This window comes from Petaurus breviceps, unplaced genomic scaffold, assembly GCF_028583685.1.
Source record: "Petaurus breviceps papuanus isolate PSGF00001 unplaced genomic scaffold, PetGlider_PUasm1.0 91133, whole genome shotgun sequence".
NCBI classification, from domain to species: domain Eukaryota; kingdom Metazoa; phylum Chordata; class Mammalia; order Diprotodontia; family Petauridae; genus Petaurus; species Petaurus breviceps.
Genome location: NW_027187419.1, coordinates 39230998 through 39250191, shown reverse-complemented (window position 1 = coordinate 39250191; position 19194 = coordinate 39230998). Strand labels below are relative to the sequence as shown.

Sequence of the window (19194 nt, the reverse complement as noted above, 5' to 3'; positions counted from 1 at the left end):
CCCTGACTCAATATTGTCCTTCTCCAATCCATCTTCCACCCAGCTGCCAAAATAATTTTTCTAAACTCCCCTACTCAAAATTCCAGTGGCTCCCTATTGATTTTAAGATCAAATATTATTTTATCTTTATCTCATCCGTGGGCTGCTTGTGGCATGCCAAAAGATTTCTTCTACACACAAAGAATGGCTTCCTCTACATTTTTCACAGGCCACCTGAAATCCTTTGGCAGGCTACAAGTTGTACAAGCCTACTCTAGCTTTTAGTGCATTATCTGGTATATAGTAGGAGCTAATTAAATATTTGTTGGATTGGACCAGGTATTTGTGACACACCAAGGAGATCTCTTCAATTCTGGCATGAACTGGGAAATATGGTTATAAACTATTAAATGAAGCTTTTAATTTTTTTCAGTTATATTCTGAAGGTCATGACTTAACATGATAAACTGGTTTAACTTCTCTACCCTGTGCAGGATTTCCTATCTTCCAGCCAGACGCCTTAGGTGTAAAAGGCCTGGGAGTTGATAACATTTTTTCACTATCTGATATTTTAAGATCCTTGCAAGATCCCTGCCATTTCTCCATCCTATGACCTATGCCTACCTAGAACCACAGTTGGGGAATCATGTTTATTTGGGGAAGTGGGGAAGTGGGAAGCCTGTGTGTGACTATCAGGAATATCATAATTTCATGAGGAGGGGGGCGAGAATTTGCTTCACACAGAGCAGAGAACCAGCTGATGTGCGTTTTTCTTTTTGACTGTGGGGTGGAGAAGCAGAAAAATCCACGAAATGAGGTCTTAGGAGAGGCAGGGCTGGAACCCCGGACAGGGCGGAAGGGGCCCTCAGGTATCCTGGAGAGGAAGAACTGGGGACATCCCCCGGACAGTCCCAGCTACAGACAAAGGGGCGGGAAGTTTGGGAGCCCAGGGAAGGGCTCCCGAGGGTATCCCCGAGCGTCCGGGGGTGGGAGGATCTGCACGGCGAGGCTGCGGTTCCCCTGGGGTCCGCGGGCTGGCGCCCTCGCCGTGAGGAGGGGTCCCAGAGGAACGTTGGCGAGGGTCGCCAGGGAGGGAGCGGGGATGGGGAGCTGTTTTTAAGGGGGGCTGTCCTCAACGAGTAGTGCCGAGAAAGCAGCCTCAGAGCATGCGGACCCCGAGCCGCGGAGGACAAGCGATTTTGAGGCGGCCTCTAACGCACTTCCCCTGCCAGTCCCCAAAACCGACTCACCCAAGTAGCCTCAGTCAGCCAGTCAGCCTGCCGCCGCCGTTCTCCAGCTGCTGCTACCGGCCCGCGCAGCCGCACTGAGCTCCGGGCGGCCCCACGTGACAGACCGGCCACCCGGCCGGCTCCACCCACCCACCCTCCTCATTCTTTACCACGTGACCGTCTGGGGCCTCCCCTTAACATCTCCGCACCATCCCCCACATCGCCTATAGTAGCCTTCGTCCCTCCCCCCGGAAGAGCAAAATGGCGGCGTCCGTGAGGAGAGTGCAGACTCTCTCGGCCTGGGATACCGGCCGCATTTGGGGGCGGCACTTCTTCCTCACTGCCAAGTGCTTGTGCTCCGCTACCGCCGCGGCTCGGCCTACAAGTGCTCAGCAGCTAGCAGAGAAGCTGCGAGCCCAGAAGCAAGAACAAAAAGCGAAGGAGAGGGAGGTGAGGACGCCAAGACTACTACTCCCAGGAGGCAATGCGCGCACCTGGCGGGGACCGGGGGAGGTGGGGGGCGGTGACTCCAAGGGTTCCGGGATCCAGGATTGGGCTGCTGTGGAACAACTGCGGGTTCTCAGCAGGTTGGGCTCAGTCGATGCTTCGCCTGGCTCTGGTGCTTTGGCACCTGGCGGTCCCTTCTCCGTTTCTTTTAATTTTTAAAAGCAATCTAATTATAATCTACCCGGAGGCCCTGTCGTGGGCTATAAAGAACTCCAGTCTTGGATTCAGGAAGACCTGGGTTGGAGGCCGGACGTGATCACACGCTGGCTGTGTTACCGTGCGCTGTTCGCGTCATTTCTTGGTACTCTAGGCAACTCTTAAATATTGAGTTACTGAGCTCTCTCCCTTGGTGAAATCCTAAGTCACTACTCCCAAACCACACATGCAGACGTTACAAGAAACAAATGTTTAAAGTGAAAAATTTTAACGAAATCAAATTTCATTTAAAATGAAAATGAAAAATGAAACCGTAATATCCAAACTATGTTTCAGTTTTAAAAACATACTATTGATAACATTTGGACCAGAAAGGAGGAAGTGTATTTATACATTTTGTTTTGACACGACATAATTCCCAAACACCCAAACAAATTCTTCGGTAAAACCTATCCAAGAAAAGGGTTTGATCACCTTTTGTTAACAGGGACTAACTTGGATAGTATGGAGCTAACGTTGCCTCTCGGTCATGATTTTATTTACCTTGGTTTGGTCGGTTGCATATGCTGTTGAGGTGGGTCCTGTCAATCACATCACTCATTTGACAATTTTTGAACTCAGATTTTGCTTCCAGCTTTTTCTTCACTTGGTGTTGCTATGAACATTTTCAACATATGGTTCTTTTCTTATTGTCGTTTACCTTTTGGGGCTATGCTACCAGTAGTGGCATTTCTGGATCAAAGGGTATGCACAGTTTAGTAATTTTCTTGTGTAATTCCAAATTGTTTTCCAAAACTGTCGAGCTAAGTCATAACCCTACCAGCAGTAGGATGCCTCTGTTCCATCAACGTGTTTTCATTCAACCAGTAAACATTTATTAAGTGCCTATTATGTGAGCTTACAATCTAATGGAAGAGGGAACAGGATAAATAGGAAACAATAATTAATAGAGGTGAAGAGGGTCACCATAAAATGATGGGGTGTAGGGTTAGACCCCAAAATACCAACACACCGCATCCTTCCAAATCATTCTACTCAAGTCTTCTCTAAGCCAAAGAAAAACAAAGTTTATTAAAAGTTCGCCATAATGGGTAAACTCTTAAGGAGCTTTGGTGTCTGAGACACTTGTATTGGGCAGGCGGGCCAGAATCATCTGACCCAGAGTAAGTCTATGCTAGAATTCTATGGCATCTACATGGAGATGAGATGGGGTCTTAATACACAGAAAGGTTGTGGGAGGAATCTAGGAGTTGTCTAGGGGAGGAATTTGGGGAGGGTCTTCAGGAGCAGTTAATGAGGTCTGGTAACTTGATTTGGGTATAAATATTTTGATAGGTGGGAAGTAGATGGACCACTAGGGCCTAGCTAGTAACAAAGGTTTAGGGCAGAGCCACAATGAAAGGCTAGTGGCCTCATGCAAATGCCTCATCTAATGGGAAGATTTAGTCATAGTTCAAGGGGGTTCCCAGAGCCTGTACCTCAAAGATTCAAGCAGAGCCAGCATCTCATCAGAGGGAAGGCATTAGAGTGAGATTTTACATCTTCAGTATTTTCACTAGCTTAATGGGTATTCCATTCGATAAAGACAGCTTTCATGTGTACTTCCATCCTTCAGAGGATTTGTAATCCCTGTGTAAGTACTCTTCTTCTAAGCCTTCTTCTGTGTCTTTTGACGTTAGCCTGTTAGCTACTCAGCTGTTATCCCATCACTATCTTTTTACACTAATATATCTCTTTGACCTCATTTTCCTCTGGAAAATGAGAGGGTTAGTCTAGATCAGAGGGGCCAGACATGTGGGCCACAGCACTCCCTAGGGAAGCAGGAACCAGATTAAAATGTAGTTTATACCAGCTGGTTTTCTAAATCAATATGTAACCCACAGGGATCCTTGTATACAATTTAGTGATCCCATTTCTTCCCATAAATCCTCCACAAGGGAACTATTCAAGATGTTGACCCTTCTTCAAAATCTCCCGACAGTAGCCTGTTAGCTACCCATCCTGTTGCCGATATTGCTTTGATAAACCCCAACCATAGGTTATTGCCATCATCTATCTCCTTTGTTCTTATTCGTGTGCTGCTAAATGGAGCTAGAGAAAAGTCATAAAACTATTGTGCCTGGGTCCACTACAAATTTAAATTTCATAATCTCAACTGTCTCTTCACTACAGTGAGGCAATCCTTTTAAACCTCCCTAACCAATTCATTGTTTCACTTAACCAGCAGTGGCTGTTACAAACCTTTTTATCCCTCTTTAAATACAACATAAGCATCCCTCCCCCACCCTCTTAGGGTTATACTTCACCAAAACAATTGACCAGTCATCAAGAACTTCCTCTTTTCTTCTCTTCTTCGTTTCTGACATTTTCTTTTTTTTTGAAGCAATTGGGGTTAAGTTACTTGCTCAGGGTTACACAGCCAGTTATTTCTGGGTGTGGTGCAAGGTATCTGAGCCCGGGATTCGATCCCCAGGTCATCCCAACACTGGAGCTGGTGCTCTTACTCCCTGAGCCACCTGGCCGCCCCCATTTCTGACATTTTCTACTACCTCCTCTTTCACCTTTGTCTCAACGTAGAGATTGCCTTTGTACTTGTCGAGGCAAATCTCTCCACAAGTACCCTTGATCCCATCCCCTCCTGTTTTCTCCAGCAGATTGTCCCCCCTCTGTCATCCCCACATTTTCTTTAATCTTCCATTTTTTCCAACCAATGGGCTCCTCTTCCTCTGCCTGCAGAACACACTCAAGTTTCTTGAATCTTTAAAAAACTCCCATTTAATCTGACTGACCCTGCTAGCTGCTAGTCTTATTTCTAGCCTCTTCTAGGCTAAACTTAAGAAAGTTGTCTGTTTTAAGTGCTTCTTCTTCCTTTCCTCTTACTTCCTCTGTGTTTTGACTTTTAACCTCATTCAACGTAAAGTTTCAGAATTATTAATGGTAATCTTAAAAGAATTTTTTTGACTGGATCTCCCTATCTTGCCTAGATTGAAGGTATAATGGCCACCCAAGGGCCTGATCCCCCCACTGATCAGCACAGAAGCTGTGACCCATTGTTTTCAACCTGAGCCTGTTTGCCCCTTCAGCAGTCTTTGACTCCTTGTTCATAAGAACTTAACTTAATGGTGCAGGACTTAGTGTAGACATCCTATCAGTTTTTGTCCTTCTAAAGTTCACAACTCTGGAACTCAAGTAATCTACCTTCTTTGTAGCCTGGATCATAATCATATACTGGTCACCACACTCCCATACCAGTGATATCTTTTTTTTTCCTTTTTTTTTTTAAAGTTAATTTATATATTTTTAGTTTTCAACACTTCCATAAGTTTTCAATTTTCTCCCCCTCTGTCCCCAAGATGGCATGCAATCTGATATAGTTTCTACATATACATTCCTATTAAACATTCCTATTTTCACATCAGTCTGTTGTATGGAAGAATTATGGTGAATGGGAGAAACCAGGAGAAAGATAAAAAAAAAAGAAGAAAAAGAAAATAGTCCACTTTGCTCTGCATTCAGACTCCATAGTTCTTTCTCTGGATGTGGATGACATTTTCCATCATGAGTCCTTCAGAATTATTTTAGATCCTTCAATTGCTGAGAAGGGATAAGTCTATCACAATCAGTCATCACACCCTGTGGCTGTTACTGTGTACAATGTTCTCTTGGTTCTGCTCACTTCATTCAGCATCAGTTCATACAAGTCTTTCCAGGTTTTTCTGAAATTCACCTGTTCATAATGTCTTATAGCTCAATAGTATTCTATACATCCATATGCCACAACTTGTTTAGCCATTCCCCAATTAATGCGCATCCTCTCAATTTCCAGTTCTTGGTGACCACAAAAAGAGCTGCTATAAATATTTTTGTACATGTGGGCCCTTTTCCTATTTTTATGATCTCTTTGTGGATACAGTCCTAGGAATAGTATTGCTGGGTCAAAGGGTATGCACATTTTTATAGCCCTTTGGGCATAGTTCCAAATTACTCTCCAGAATGGTTGGATCAGTTCACAGCTCCACCAACAATGAATTAGTGTTCCAGCTTTCCCACATCTTCTCCAACATTTATCATTTTCCTGTTTTGTCATGCTAGCCCATCTGATAGGTGTGATGTGGTACTTAACAGTTGTTTTGTTTTTATATCTCTCTAATCAATAGTGGAATATAGATAACTTTAATTTCTTCCTGTGAAAACTGCTTGTCAATATATCTTTTGACCATTTATCAATTGGGGAATGACTTGTATTGTAAATTTGACTCTATTTTCTATATACTTTAAAAATGAGGCCTTATGACATAATCTCATTGGGAAAACCACTGACCTGGAAAATAGATCCAGGAGAGATCATTTAAAAATTATTGGACTACCTGAAAGCCATGATCAAAAAAAGAACCTAGAAATCATCCTTCAAGAAATTCTCAAGGAAAATTGCCCTGATGCTTTAGAACCAGAGGGCAAAATAGAGGTTGAAAGAATCCACCAATCACCTCCTGAAAAGATCCCAAAAAGAAAACTCCTTGGAATATTATATCCAGGTTCCGGAATTCCCAGATCAAGGAGAAAATATTACAAGCAGCCAGGAAGAAACAACTTCAGTATAGTGGAAACCCAATCAGGATAACACAGGATCTGGCAGCTTTTACACTGAGGGATCGAAGGGCCTGGAATATGATATTCTAGAGGTCAAAGGAGCTGGGAATAAAACCAAGAATCACCTACCCAGCAAAACTGAGTATCATGTTTCAGGGGAAAATATGGTCATTCAGTGGAATAGAGGACTTTCAAGCATTCTTGATGAAAAAACCAGAGTTGAATAGAAAATTTGACATTTAGATACAAAAAGCATGAGAAGGTAAACAGGGAAAAGAAATCATAAGGAACTTATCAAAGTTGAACAATTTACATCCCTACGTGGAAAAACAATAATTGTAACTTATGAAACTTTCTCAGTATGAGAATAGTTGAAGGGAATAGAAATGTGTGTGTGTATATATATATGTCTATAGGAGGGTATATGGGCGTATGAATACATATGTGAATGTGTGTGTATGTGTGTACAGGTATACATAGATAGAGGGCATAGGACGAATTTAATAGAAAGGGATGATACTTAAAAGGTGAAATTAACAGGTGAGAGAGGAATGTAATGAGAGGAGATGGGGAGAGACAGAATGGGGTAAACTCTCATATAGAAGAGGCAAGGGAAAATGGTTATAATGGAGGGGAAGAACAGGAAGGCATAAGGAATGGGTCAACCTTATTCTCATTGAATTTGGCTTAGGGAAGGAAAGACATACACACTAAATAGGGTATCTCACCCTATAGGAGAGTAGGGGGGAAGGGGATGAGAGGGGGGATAATGGAAGGTAGGGCAGGCTGGGGGGAGGGAGGTTGGAAGCACCCATTTTTTAAAAGGGACAGGATCAAAGTAGAGAATAGAACAAGTGGGAGGTGGGATAGGAGGGAGGGAAATATAGTCAGTCTTTGACAATATATCCACTATGGAAATGTTTTGCATAGTTACACATGTATAACCTATATTGAATTGCTTATCTTCCCAGTAAGTGAGGAAGGGAATGAATCTGGAATTCAAAGTTTTAAAATAAAATGTTTAAAAACATATATTATTATTAATATTATTTTACATGTAACTGGGAAATAAGATATACAGGCACTAGGGCATAGAGATCCACTGTGCCCTACTGGAAAGTGGGAGGGGGTATGGGAGAAGATAAGGGAGAGAGCAGATTGGAGGAGGGGATATCCAATGGGATTGCAATTTTGGGGTGGTGGGTAGGGGAAAAACAAGGAGAAAATTTGTAACTCAAAATCTTGTGGAAATGAGTGATGTAAACTAGAAGTTAATAAAGCATTTTGATAAAAACAAGTAAACAAACAAATAAATAAAAATGAGGCCTTTAGGAGCGGCTAGGTGACAAAGTGAATAGAGTACTGGCCCTGGAGCCAGGAGGACTTGAGTTCAAATTTTACCTCGGACACTTAACACACACACAACAAAAATGAGCCATGTGACTTTGGGCAAGACACAACCCCAGCTGCCCTACCTTCCCTCCTCCAAAAAGCAAAAAAAAAATGAGGCCTTTATCAGAGACAGTGATTGTAAAAATTCTTTCCCAGTTTTCTGCTTCCCTCCTAATCTTGATTGCATTGACTTTGTACAAAAACTTTTAAATTTAATGTAATCAAAATCCATGATATCTTAATTGCCAACTTTAATTGCCCTTTTATCAATTTTCATACATTTTGACCTTTCTTTGCTTCTAACACTGTTGATAACCCTCTCCCCCAAATATTTTCCTTTTCCTAAGCTTTTTTTTTTCCACAGTGCTCTCTTCTCTTTATATCATCTGACTGCTCTTTCTTAGTCTTTGCTTGTTATTTATCCAGACCATGCCTAACCAAATTAATTAATACCATTAATACATCACTAACCCCTGGTGTTCCCCAAGGGTCTGTCCTAGGCCCTCATCTCTTCTCCCTCTGTATTAGCTCACTTGGTGCTCTCATGAGTTCCCCTGGGTTCAGTTATCATTTTTATACAGATAATTCTCAGATTTATATATCTAGTCTTAGTTATCTCCTGAGCTCTAGTCCCACTTCACTAACTTCCTTTGCATATCTTTATCAGCATGTCCTATAAGCATCTCAAGCTCAGTATGTCCAAAAGTTACTGCAAACTCTCTCCACTTCTTGACTTTGTCATTACAGTTGGAAACACCATCATTCTCCCAGTCACCAGACTCAAATCTCAGTGTCATCCTCAATTCCTCATTCATAGTCATCCCATACGTTCAGTTTGTTGTAAACTCTTGTCATTTCTGCCTTCACATGCCTTGTATATGTATTGCTCTCTCCATTCCCACAGCTCCAACTTGTGCAGGCCTTCATCACCTCACGCCTGAACTATTTCAATAGCCTGTGGGTTGTTTTCCCTGCCTTGAATCTCTTCCCACTCTAATCCTGCCTCCATTCAGCTAACAAAGTAATATTGCTCGAGCACAGGTCTGACATGTCAGCTCCTTACTTAGTAAACTCTGGTAGTTCCATATTTACTTTCAGGGTCAGATGTAAATTGCACTGTTGGGCTTTTAAAGCCCTTCATAGCCTGACCTCTACCTACCTTTCCAGTCTTCTTACATTTTACTTCTATTCATATATTCTGTAATATAGCTATACTGGCCCACTTGCTGCTTCTTATACACAACACTCTATCTCCCATTTCCATGACTTTTCCCTGGTTGGCCCCATGCTTGGTATGTATTCCTGTGGGGATTAAAATTGTCCAACCTACAATAAAAGAGACTGAGGCAGACCTCTGAGCCAATAACACTTTAGTAAAGGGTTCATGGGCCCCTCTAATGAAGTAGACCTCAGATATTCCTCATTATCTGAGATGCCCCTTTTTTTGGGACCTTGTTTTTATAGGATCTGTCACCGAAATATCTAAAAGAGGCACGGTAAAATACAGAATCTCATTGCTTGATAGTCCTTGCTCTTTAGGGCCAAAAATAACATATTAGCAGGGGGGTTACAGGTTGGGTGAAGTATGAGGTATCTCCACTGACTAAGTGGTCATGAGATGGTCGACAAGAGATAATGGTCTGGAGGTACAAAAATCAATTGGGGGAATTTCCAAAACATTAAGGCATCCCTCCCATGCTAGGGTTTGGTGATGGACTTTGAGTAAAACTGGATGGAGTTATCTTTGTCACCATTCTTATGGTTGCACAAGTGAGCCTCATGACTTGGTAAACAAGTAGTGAACATTACATTGAACTTTGAGGCCCATTGTAAGAACCTATCTATCCCTATATGATTTATGTAGAATATTAAACTGATTGGAATAGATTAGGGGTACAAATAAATTATTTATCACATTGCCTTTTACTTCTTGGCTTCCTTGGCCTTCTTTAAGACCCAGTTCTAATTCTGTCTTCTTCAAGAGGCTTTTCCCAATCCCCTCTCTGCTAGTATCTTCTCTGTGAGATTACCTTCCATTTATACTGTATATATCTCCTATGTACATAGTTATTTACATGTTATCTCACCCACTAGTATTCAGACTCCTTAAGGCAGGGACCATATCTTTTTTCCACATCCCTGGTGCTAGTACAGTGCTTTAGCTCTTAGTAAGGACTGAATAAATGATTTTTGATTTACCAATTGATTTAATTTGTGTGGTTTATTAAGCTCAGATGTTACTTCCTATGTGATGCCTACTCTGATTCCTCCCCCCCACCTTAATGTGTGTGTGTATTTATATATGTCTTTCTTACTTTATATTTACTTATAGTGCAACCTTTGTAGAAAAGCAGCCTGCTAACAGGCAAGCAGTTAACCTCAAGAGCCACCATCACAGGGGGTATAAACTCTGTGAAGAATTCTGCCATCCTCACTACTACCAAAACCTCCTGCCACTGACGGGGCAGGAACTTAAACTAGCTGAAGCAGCAAGGTAATCTTGAGGAACAGATAAGAGATGGCATGTTCCAGGCATGTCAGATTACCCCAGGCACCTTTCCTCTGAGACTATGGTGGAGAAAGCCCTAGACTCTGAGCCTGAGAGGTCCAGGAATGGCAGTATCCCTCAAAATACTGGTTCTATTTCTGGCCTGGTCTCCACAGCCATCATAGAAGGGAGAAAAGACATCCCCCAATACTAGCTACCTGCCAGTTGCTATTGACAGGCAGGTAAACCTGAGGCTCCTGGAATTATTGGATATATGTCCCAGTGCCAATTCTTCCCTAAGTCATGGTGCGGACTTTTAAGGCCATTCTGAGTGATACCTTTTTTCTCTTACAGGTGCCTAAAGACCCTGTTCAGAGGAGAGTGCAGGAGCTGAAACGGTTCTCTCAGCAACTACAGAATGTCCACCCTAATGTGTTGTCTAAGGCATTGAAGAGAGGGATCCTACATCAAGACAATAACCTTGTTGTCATTAACAAGCCGTATGGCCTGCCTGTGCATGGTAAAGATCAAAGAAGGAAAATATGAACTGAATTGAATTGTTGATGTACCAACTATATACAAAACCCCGTGCTAGGTATTGTGGGTACAAAAATAGAAAAATGATGCAGTTCATACTCACAAGAAGTTTATATTCTGCTGGGCTAGGGAATGCAGCACGTAACACATAAAAGGATGTTAAAAGGTTGAGAGTGATGAGAATGAGGGAGAGGCCCAAACAGTTTGTTTTGGCAAAATTTGAGTGAGAGAACACTGGCACACTTTCAGGTAGAAGGAACAGAGAAGGCCTCATGGAGGAAATGTCTGTAATTTGTATAGGTGGAAAGGAACTTAGAAAAAAATCAGAGGGGGCAGAACCTAGATAGCAGAGTAGAGGAAACACTTAGCTGAGATCTTCCAACATTCCCCTTGAAACAACTTTAAATAACACCTTAAATCAGATTCTGGAGCGGCAGAGCCAACTAAAGGTCAATGAGACATTTTTCCAACTCAAGGCAATTTAGAAGGTCAGAAAGAGAGATCTGTGACATGGGGTTGGAGGCTGGCCTGAAGGCTATGTGGTAGTGACAGAAGGAACAGCAGCTTCAGGAATTCTCAAGCCAGAAATAATCAGGGTACCTGGCAGTTGGTCAATAAGAGATTACAGGGGACCCCTGTGTTAGCCCTGGACACAAGACTAGACACTGACCTGTACACATTTCTAGGTCATAGTTCAAGGGTGGATAGGAGCACTTTCAGTCAAGAGGGAGTAGGAACCCTGATGAATGGTATCAATGGATTAGGGATCCTAAGGAACAGTATCACTTTTGGTCCCAAGAGAATAGGGGATATGAGGGACAAAATCACTTCTGGACCCAAGGGATCAGGAACCCTGAGGAATAGTGTTATTTCTGGTCCCAAGGGAACGGGGGCCCTGAGGAGCAATATCAGTTGCAATCTCAAGGGATCAGGGGTCCTTGCTGGGTAAGGACCAGGGTGAAGACCAGTGACTATACTTCTCCCCAGATCACACCATCTTTGAAACACCAAAAACTTCCAACACCCCCAAAACTAACTCTGCAAACAGCTGTGTGAAAACCAGAAGCTTGAGACAGTGTCCCTTCCCCTGTGAAGGAAGGTGGCCTAGCAGTACCAGATTTCAAACTATATTATGAAGCAGTAATCATCAAAACAATCTGGTACTGGCTAAGAAATAGAGTGGTGGATCAGTGGAATAGATTAGGTGCACAAGGCATAGTGGTAAATAACCATAGTAATCTAGTGTTTGATAAATTCAGAGACCCCAGGTTTTGGGAAATTGCTGGGAAATCTAGAAAGCAGTTTGACAGAAAGTAGGAATAGACCAACATCTCACACTGTCTACCAAAATAAGGTAAAAATGGATACATTTATTCCTTCCACATCATGGGGAATTAAGAGCACAGTGCCCCCAAAATCTGGAAAATCCTGTAAAATTTTTTGGCCCTCCCTTTTTTCCAGAGAAAGAAGTCTGAATTTTTTCTTTCTTTTTTATGGGGTGTTTACAATACCTTATTGTAAAATTTGGGTTAAATATTTGGTCATGGCTCTGTGTTGTCTGGTGGCCTTCCACAAAACTCCCCAAACTTCCCATTTAATTTCTTATGTCTGCCAGTGATATGTGATGTGCAAGGGATAACTGTACATGACTTAGACATAAAGGGTGATATCATAAGCAAATTAGGGGAGCATGGAAAATTTTACTTGTCAGATCTGTGGAGAAGGGAAGAGTTTATGACCAAACAAAATAGAGAGGATCATGGGAAGTAAAATGAATAATTTTGATTGCACTAAATTAAAAAGCTTTTGCACAAACAGAACTATTGCAGTCAAAATTAGAAGGAAAACAGGGGAAAAAAATTTTTACAGCAAGTTTCTCTCATTTCTTAAATATATGGTATATATTCTCAAATATATAGGAGACAATATTTATAAATCAAAATTTATCAAAACTGAATCAAATTTATAAAAGAGCCATTTTCCAGTTAACAAATGGTCTAAGAATATGAACAGACAGTTGTCAGAAGAAGAAATGAAAGCTATTAATAGTCACATGAAAAAGTGCTCTAAATCACTATTGATTAGAGAAATGCTAATTAAATTATTAGAAAAAATGCCAGTTAAAACAACTTTGAGATACTGATTTGAACCTTTGAGATTGGCTAAATGAAAAATGCTGGAGAGAAGGTGGAAAAATTAGGACACTAATCTACTGTTGGTAGAATTGTAAACTAGTCCAACCATTTTGGAGAACAGTTTGGAACTATGCCCAAAGGACTATAAAATTGTGCATACTTTGTGACCCAACATTACCACTACTAGGTCTGTATGTATGCCAAAGAGATGAAAGAAAAAGGAAAAGAACCCGTTTGTACAAAAATATTTACAGCAGGGTTTTTTTTTTGTTGTTGTGGCAAAGAATTGGAAGTTGAGGGGATGTCCATCAGTTGGGGAATTGCTGAACAGGTTGTAGTATATGATTGAGAGGGAATACTATTGTGCTATAAGAAATGATGAGCAAGATGGTTTCAGAAAAACCTGGGAAGACTTATATAAAGTGATGCAAGAACCAGGAGAACATTGTACAAAGTAACAGCAATATTGTATGATGATCAGTTTTGAATGACTTAGCTCTTCTCAGGAATACAGTGATCCAAAACAATTCCAAAGGATCCATGTTGGAAAATGCAGTCAACTTTTAGAGAAATATTTGATGGATTCTGAATGTAAATTGAAGAATACTTTTTCAAAATTTTCTTTAGTTTTCACTTCTTTTTAAATCTATTTTCTTTTGCAAAATGGCTAACATGGAAACATATTTTGCATAACTTCACATGTATAATTGATATAAAATTGCTTATATTTTCAAGGAACGGGAGGGGAAGAAAGGAGAGAGACAGTTTGAAACTCAAAATTTTTAAAAATGAATGTCAGAAAATTTTTTACATGTAATTGGGACATATTCAATGAAATAAATAAAACCATATTAATAAGAAAGAAATAACCAGAGGCAGCTAGGTGGCGCAGTAGAGAGAACACTGTATCTGGAGTTAGTAAGACCTGTGTGACCTTGGGCAAGACACTTAACTTCTCTTTTTCTTAGTTTCCTCAACTGAAAAATGGGGGAAAAATAACCCATCTACCTCCCAGGGTTGTTGTGAGGATAAAATGAAATATTACTTAGAAAGTGCTTAGCACAGTATCTGGCACATAGTAGATACCATATAAATTCTAGTTATTGTTTTTATTATTATTATACTTCACTCATTTTATAAATAGGGGTATTTGGGTCCAGAGAGATGAACTGATTTGCTATAGGGTACATAATACATTAGCAGTCTGGCAATAGAACCCACATTTCTCGGTACCCTATCTCTTTCTGAAACCTGTCTCATGATTGTGGGCTTTAAGGGTTAGAGAGAAAAATTGAGAATATCCATTACAACTGTATATTAGACAGAGTTGCTTCCCCAATCATCTTTGAGTCAGTTTGTACAATTACAAACAGTGAGTAGTACAAGATGCTCACAATCTAATGGAAGAGGCTGGGATATGTAGGCGTACATACACAAAGACCCGTACAAAAAACATATACATAAGATATGTGGGCAAGCCTCACTTGGTGAGAGGCAGTCAGATACCTTGATCAAGTCACTTTGCATCCATGTACCTTGCTCCTTCAGTGAGGGGGCTAGACCAGAAGACCAGCTCTGAATTCTAGTATTTTTGGGGATTTAATGTAGAGGGTTTGAATAAGTAAATGGATTTATTTATTAAATCAAAAAGCACTAATTAAGCACTTGCTGTATGCTAGGCATTTTGTGAGTTTCTAGGGACATAGAAGAGATGAAAACAGAATAGCCCCTGTCTTCAGGGAGCTTACATTCTTTTATGGGCAAACAGAGTTCTGTATACATAGAGAACTAAATACAAAACATATACAGAATAATTTTGGGGGAAAATCCCTAGCAGCTGGGGGGATCAGGAAAGGGAGATAACACCTGAGTTGAGCTTTGGCTGTAAGCTAGAAACTCTAAGTGGTAGAATTGAGGAGAGTTTTCCAGGAATAGGGATGGAAGCATGGACACCAGAGGCAGAAGACCTTCAGTGAGGAACAGAAAAGAGACCAGTTTGATTGCTGGTAAGGGACAGTAATGTGCAATAATCTCTGAAAGTGGACTGGAGCCAAATAGCAGAGGACTTTAAAAGCTGCTAGGACAGAATGACCTGTTGAAACTTCCTGAGTAGGGGAGCGACAGGGTCACACTTTGGGTGTGAAAATTTGCAGCTCTGTGGAGAATGGATTGAAGAGACTTGAGGAAAGGAGACCAATTAGAAGCAGATTGAAGGCAGGAGGTGATGAAGTCCAGACCTAGGATGGTGGTCATGTGAATGGAGAAAAGGGGATGTGTAAAATATTATGGCTTTTGTGACTCAGCTCCTTGAAAAATCCAGCTGCAATAAGTGCCTCCCCTTCTCTCACTCTCTTCTTAATGCTTTATAATCCAACCTCATTATTCCACTGAAACTGCTCTCTCCAGGGTTACTAATAATCTCCTAATTGACAAATCCAATGTCTTTTTCTCTATTCTCATTCTTCTTGACCTTTCTGTGGCCTTTGACATATTGATCATCCTCTTTCCCTTAAATTTTCTTCTCCCTAGATTTTTGAGATGCTAGTCTCTCATGGTTCTCCTCTCTATTAGAACTTCTCCTTCTCCTTCTCTTTTTTCTGGATGCTCTCAGCCAGTTCACACCCTCTAACCATAAGAGTCACGAAGGGCTCTGTCCTAGACTCTCTTCTCCCTCATTTAGTGATCTCATCAGCTCCCATGGATTTAATTACCATCTCTATGCTGAAGATACTCAAATATACCTATCCTGCTCTAAGCTTTCTGCTGAACTCTAGTCTCACATCTCCAACTACCTTTCAGATATATTAAACTGGAGGTCCAGTCGTCATCTTAAACTCAACATGTCCAAAACTGCACTCTTGGGGGCAGGTAGGTGGTGCAGTGAATAGAGCACTGGCCCTGGAGTCAGGAGGACCTGAGTTCAAATTCGGCCTCAGTCATTTAACACTTACTGGCTGTGTGACCTTGGGCAAGTCATTTAACCCCAATTGCCCTGCCTTCCCCTCTCCAAAAAAGCAAACAAAACAAAAAAAAAAACCTGCACTCATTATCTTTCCTTCTAAACACTCTCCCCTTCCAACTTTCCCTATTATTGTTGAGGGTAACACTATCCTTCCACTTCCCTAGGCTCAAAACCTAGTTGCTATTCTCAATTCCTCACTGCCTCTCATGCCTAGCCCTCCCCCGCCCCCCAGATCCAATCTCGGTTTCCCCTTTACACCATCTCTCAAATACATCCCACTTCTCACCTCTGACGCTGCCACTACCAGGTGCAGGCCCTCATCACCTCATGCTACACTGCCGAAGTAGCCTGTTTGTGGATCTAATTGCTTCAAGTCTTTTCCCATTCCAGTCCATCCTCCATTCAGATACAAAAGTGATTCTCCTATAGGTTTCACCTGTCTTCCCCACCCTCCAACTCAGTGAACTCTAGTGGCTCCGTATCACCTCCAGGATCAAATACAAACTCTGGCATTCAAAGCCCTTTACAACCTAATTCCCCTCTACATTTTCAGTTTTCTTATTCCTCACTCCCTGCCAATGACTTTTTGGTCCATTGACACCGGCCTCCTAGCCATTCCATGAACAAGACACACTGCCTCTCGGGTCCTGGCATTTTCTTTGGTTGTCCTCCACATCTGTAACATTTTCCCTTCTCATCTCTGCCTCCTGGCTTTCTCTGGGTTCCAACTAAAATCACACCTTCTCTAGGAAACCCTTTCTAACCCCTCTTCATCCTAGTGCCTTCCCTCTGTTAATTTTTTTCTGTTTGTCCTACATGTAACTTGTTCTTACATAATTGTTTGCTGCTTATCTTCCCCATCAGATTGTAAGTTCATGAGGGCAGTTCTTAGAACAGTGCCTGGAACAGAGTAGGCACTTGGTAAATGCTTATTGACTAACTGGTATATTGTAGAATTACATTTGATAAGCTGTAGCCGCTGATTGGAGATAAGGGAGAGGGAAGAACGAAAGAAGACTTTGGTGATTGGAACAATGTTAGAACCTTAATAGAGGATTTAGGAAGAGAAGTAGGTTGGGGGGACAGTGGGGGAAGAAATTATTTCTGTTTTGCATATACCGAGTTTGTGGTGCTTCCAGATGAAGTGTTCAAGTTCTGGAGAAAGAGGCTGAGGCTGGAGATAGAAATCTGGGAGTTGTCTGCATAGAGCTGATGGTTGAATACATCAGTAGTGACTGATGAGATTAGTTAAGAGTTAAAGGAGTTAGGTTTGGAGTATTATTGGAGTATTAAAGGTTAGGAAGGAGACTCATTAAAGTTTGGGTGAGCGATGGCAATAGCATACATGAAGGCTTAAAACTAAAGAATAATGTGCAAGCTTTGAATGGAAAGCAAAATGATTTTACATTTTTTGAGCAGGATTTGCAGATCTTCGGGCTCCTTGAATGAACATAGATACTGTCTTTCCCCCCTCCCCTACTCTGAAAATAAGAACCCTGACATAACAGCCATAGGTAGCTTTTGGTAGGGTGAAGAGAATGCTACTTGTTCCTGCTGGGATCCTTTGAAAACCAAGGGAAACAGTCATTTCTCTTTCCCCCTTCCAAGAAAAGGTGTTATTTTCTAGTAGAATCTTTTTTTTAAGGTTCATTCCTCCTTGTTCTGTCCTCTTCATAGGTGGCCCAGGGGTCAAGAGCTGTATCACCGACATCCTGCCTGTTTTGGCTAAGATGTTATATGGCAACAAAGCAGAACCATTGCACCTGTGCCATCGCCTGGACAAGGAGACAACAGGGGTGATGGTGCTGGCACGGGACAAGGAGATGGCTCACCAAGTCCAAGATTTGTTTAAAACTCGGCAGGTGGCAAAGAAGTATTGGTAGGAGCAACATTGGGACAGTTAACTCAGAAAAAGGACTGATTTTTTGTCCATTTACTCAGCAAATGTTTATTGAGCAACTCTGGTGTGCAAGACATTTTAGGCACAAAAAAATATAAAATTTCCTCTCCCCTCAAGGAACTTACAGTCCGTCACTATCATTGCCCAATACTCTGCTCCCCTTTTCTCCTCTCCCCTAAGAACCCTTCCTTATAGAAATTCATCTAAGAAAACAAACTTATGGAGTGAAGGATTCTGCTGCCATAAGCTTTCTAGCTTCCTTTCATAACCATAATATTTCACCACCTGTCTAGCAAGAGAGATCATCAGTCCTTTGGGGTTAAGATTGGCTTTGCATTGATCTGTCTTTTCATGTCTTTTAGTATTGTTTTTCTTTACATTACTGTGGTTATTATGCTTATTATTTTCCTATGTATCACTTTATCCAAGTTTTCCCAAAACTCCCTGAATTCTTCATATTCATTCAAATAAATTTTTATCCTGCAATAATATTCCATTACATTCATGTATCATAGTTTGTTTAGATATTCTTCAAATAGTGGGCACCCAATTTTTCTTCAGTTTTTTTGCTACCACCAAAAGTGCAACTATGAATAGTTTGTAGTCAATGAGTCCCTTCCCTTTATCAAAACAGGATTTTAGGAAATTTATCATGACTGTGGTTTGCATATAGGTCCATATAGGTAGATAGAAGTTCCTAAGATTTATACTCTTAATGAAATACAGTAGATATACTGTTATACATTTATTGCCTTCCTGGGACTTAGTTCTTACCCTTGAACAGGGGTTTTGACCTTTTTGTGTATGTGTGGTGGACCTCTTTGGAAGTTTGGTGAAGCCTATGGTACCCCTTCTCAGAATCATCTTTTTAAATAATTGAAGGAATTTCTAAAGAAGTTAGTGAGAATAAGATATATACTTTTCCCATCCAAGTTCACAGAACCCTTTGAAATCTGTTGGTGAACCCCTTCTTAAGAAGCTCTGCCCTTGAGGGACCGCCCCTTTGGAAAATAAAGATCAGAAAGATGGTGGTTCTTGTCTGCCTGCAGTCCATATTAAGCAATGGATTCCTTGGGCTGAGACAGTGGTGGTGAAAAAGCCCATGCTATTCTTTGAACCCTTTGTTCAGAGGAATACCTAGCTGATAGAAAACTCTTTTTCTGGAAGGAAGCCTAAGCTTACAAAGAAGCTGATGAGAGGAAAGCCTTATTCCCCTACAGTTAGGAGAGGGTACTATGTAGGAACCATCCTTTTTTGTTTTATTTCTGGCAAGGAAGGTGGAACTGGTCCCTCTAATCTTTCTGTCATCGTCTTCCTCA

At 41.3% G+C, this 19194-nt stretch overlaps 2 protein-coding genes across 4 annotated transcripts in view; one reads left to right on the top strand and one right to left on the bottom strand.

Annotated features, from left to right (window-relative positions):
- The window catches only part of FAM118B (family with sequence similarity 118 member B), a 96409-nt gene extending 95048 nt beyond the window's left edge, over positions 1-1361 (bottom strand). The window contains exon 1 of the mRNA XM_069079852.1: positions 1230-1361. The gene's annotated coding sequence lies outside the window, so the exon portion shown is untranslated. The remainder of the gene's footprint in view (positions 1-1229) is intronic.
- A 57-nt stretch (positions 1362-1418) lies between these two features.
- The window catches only part of RPUSD4 (RNA pseudouridine synthase D4), a 39172-nt gene continuing 21396 nt past the window's right edge, over positions 1419-19194 (top strand). For 2 of the 3 annotated variants that reach the window (XM_069079850.1, XM_069079848.1), the window contains exons 1-3: positions 1421-1658; positions 10696-10861; positions 17653-17854. In XM_069079850.1, coding sequence (XP_068935951.1) covers positions 1470-1658; positions 10696-10861; positions 17653-17854 — 557 coding nt within the window. In that variant the 5' untranslated portion in view covers positions 1421-1469. Of the gene's footprint in view, positions 1659-10695; positions 10862-17652; positions 17855-19194 lie in introns of all 3 variants that reach the window. The other variant, XM_069079849.1, reaches the window with a different exon arrangement.